Source organism: Diabrotica undecimpunctata, chromosome 9 (assembly GCF_040954645.1).
Source record: "Diabrotica undecimpunctata isolate CICGRU chromosome 9, icDiaUnde3, whole genome shotgun sequence".
Taxonomy (NCBI): domain Eukaryota; kingdom Metazoa; phylum Arthropoda; class Insecta; order Coleoptera; family Chrysomelidae; genus Diabrotica; species Diabrotica undecimpunctata.
In genome coordinates this window covers 66,427,243-66,429,280 of record NC_092811.1, presented here as the reverse complement: position 1 = coordinate 66,429,280, position 2,038 = coordinate 66,427,243, and the positions used below count along the sequence as shown (strand labels likewise).

Below are 2,038 nucleotides of genomic sequence, written 5' to 3'. Positions count from 1 at the left end.
TCCTATTTGTCAGGTAGCTCTTTATTATGTTTAACAGGTATTCTGATATTCCGGCTGTTTCTAACTTTGTTACGATGTTTCTCCAGTTGGCAGAGTTAAAAGCGTTTTTAACATAGAACATTACAAGTACTGCCCATCTTTTCCTTGTCTCTTTTACTTTTTCGGATATAACTTTGACCGCTTCTATCGTCGATGTCTCTTTTGTGAATCCGTACTGCCTTTCAGAGATTAATCCTTTTGTTCGGAGTTCATCTTCTAATCGGTTTTTAATAAGTGTTTCGTAAAATTTCCCTATGCAGCCTATTAGGCACATTGGCCTGTATGAGCTGGCTTCGTCCGGATTTTTACCGGGTTTTAGTATTAATATTAGTTTAGATATTTTTGCTTCATCAGGGAATTCTTGTTTTTTAGGAGCTCATTAAAAACTTTTCTGACCATTTCTGGTTTTTCCTTTATTAATAATTTGATGGCTTCCCATGTAACACCTTCTGGTCCTGGGGATTTACCTATTTTTATTCTATCTGCAGCTTGTCTTATTTCTTGTATGGTGAAATCATTAGGTGTTTCTTCGTCGAAACTACGAATAAAATTATTCTCGGGTTTGCTGGGAAATAGGGTATTCACTATTTCCCGTGTTTTTTTAGCACAGGGGGTATATGGTGACTCGAACCTTAAGGTCTTCGTGGCAATTTGGTAAGCTTCACCCCATATGTCATCCTCAAGCGCAGCGCACATGTTCTGCCAGCATGTACGCTTTGATCTCTTGATCTCTTTGTTTAAGCCCTTTTTTGCGCGCTTGTATATTTCTTGATATTCTAGGTCGGTTCTATTCCTTTGTGCCATTCGCCTCATTCTTATGCATTCTGCTCTCTTATTCTGTATTTCTTCATTCCACCAGTACGGTACTGTGTAGTTGGTGTATTTGCTTTTGTTGCTGCTTTTATATGCTTGAGTAATTTTTTTAAGTCGGAGAAATTGGTAGTCTCTTCTTGTAGGTTACTTATTTCTTTTAAATTTTTCTTTGTTGAATTCATTTTTCTGTCTTCCTTTGTGTGTGACCTTGACGCCAATCTCATAGAAGATGTATCTGTGGTGGGTGAAAAGATTTTCACCCAGCACATCCCACCCCGAGATCTTTTTGGCGACGTTTTTGCTTGCTAGGGTAACATCTATGTGACTTTTGCTCTCACCCCTCACAAAAGTGGGTTCTCCGTTATTCAACACTACGATGTCCGCCGAAGATATCCACTCATTCCATATTTCACCTCTTCTATCGTTGTGTGGGGACCCCCAGAGGATGGACTTGGCGTTTACGTCCCCAGCGACTATAAAGTCTCTCTCGTTTTGGGACATATCGATGATGTTTTCTACTTGCCTTTCGTAGTGTTCTATGTTTATATTAGATGAGATGTAGCAAGCGATGATTGCTAGATTATCTATATTTATTTTTAGATAACCTTCTCGTCGTTTAACTTTATTAATGTGCATGTTTTTATTATTTATGTATATTGCGACATCCGATCTTGTATCTGTTATCCAGCCGTTCTTTTTCACGATATTTTTATTTGGTTCTGGGACTATTATCAAATCTGCGTTTAGTGCTAGAGCTTTCGCTAGTAATAGGTCGTGCGCTGTCTTCGCCCTGCCGACGTTTACTTGCAGAATGGTAAGCCTTTTTTTCCCAGTCGAAGTCATTGTAAAAATCTATACCACTAGCTTTATTAGGTCACTAGGATGAGAGTTTTTATGGGGATATGAGTCCTGCTAGGACGGAACTTCCTGGTAGGTCCTCTCCTTCAGCATACATAATTGAAGAGGTGGTAGCTCGTTCCATATCTTGCTCCGGCTCGTAAGTTGTTTGTACTTTTGTCATTCTTTCCAAGAGTTTGGCCTTTGCCAGTGCAGACTTGAAAGCATGACAGCTCATGCTTCCAAGTCTATGTGCTTCGCTACATAAAATACAGTTTTCTTCCTTTTTGCATTTTTCCCTTGCGTGCCCTTCTGTGCCGCACCTAAAGCACAAGATCCTCCTGTCTGG

General features: G+C 39.7%; 1 protein-coding gene across 1 annotated transcript; it reads right to left on the bottom strand.

Moving 5' to 3' along the window:
- Nucleotides 1-996: 996 nt before the first annotated feature.
- LOC140451028 (uncharacterized) lies at nucleotides 997-1,695 on the bottom strand. The gene has a single exon (XM_072544741.1). The coding sequence runs from the start codon at nucleotides 1,693-1,695 to the stop codon at nucleotides 997-999; it is 699 nt and encodes a 232-aa protein (XP_072400842.1).
- Between the last annotated feature and the right edge of the window lie 343 nt (nucleotides 1,696-2,038).

Bases quoted from the DNA above. Each gene is read 5' to 3' on its own strand.
- LOC140451028 (XM_072544741.1), bottom strand. From the start codon at position 1,695: ATGACTTCGACTGGGAAAAAAAGGCTTACCATTCTGCAAGTAAACGTC.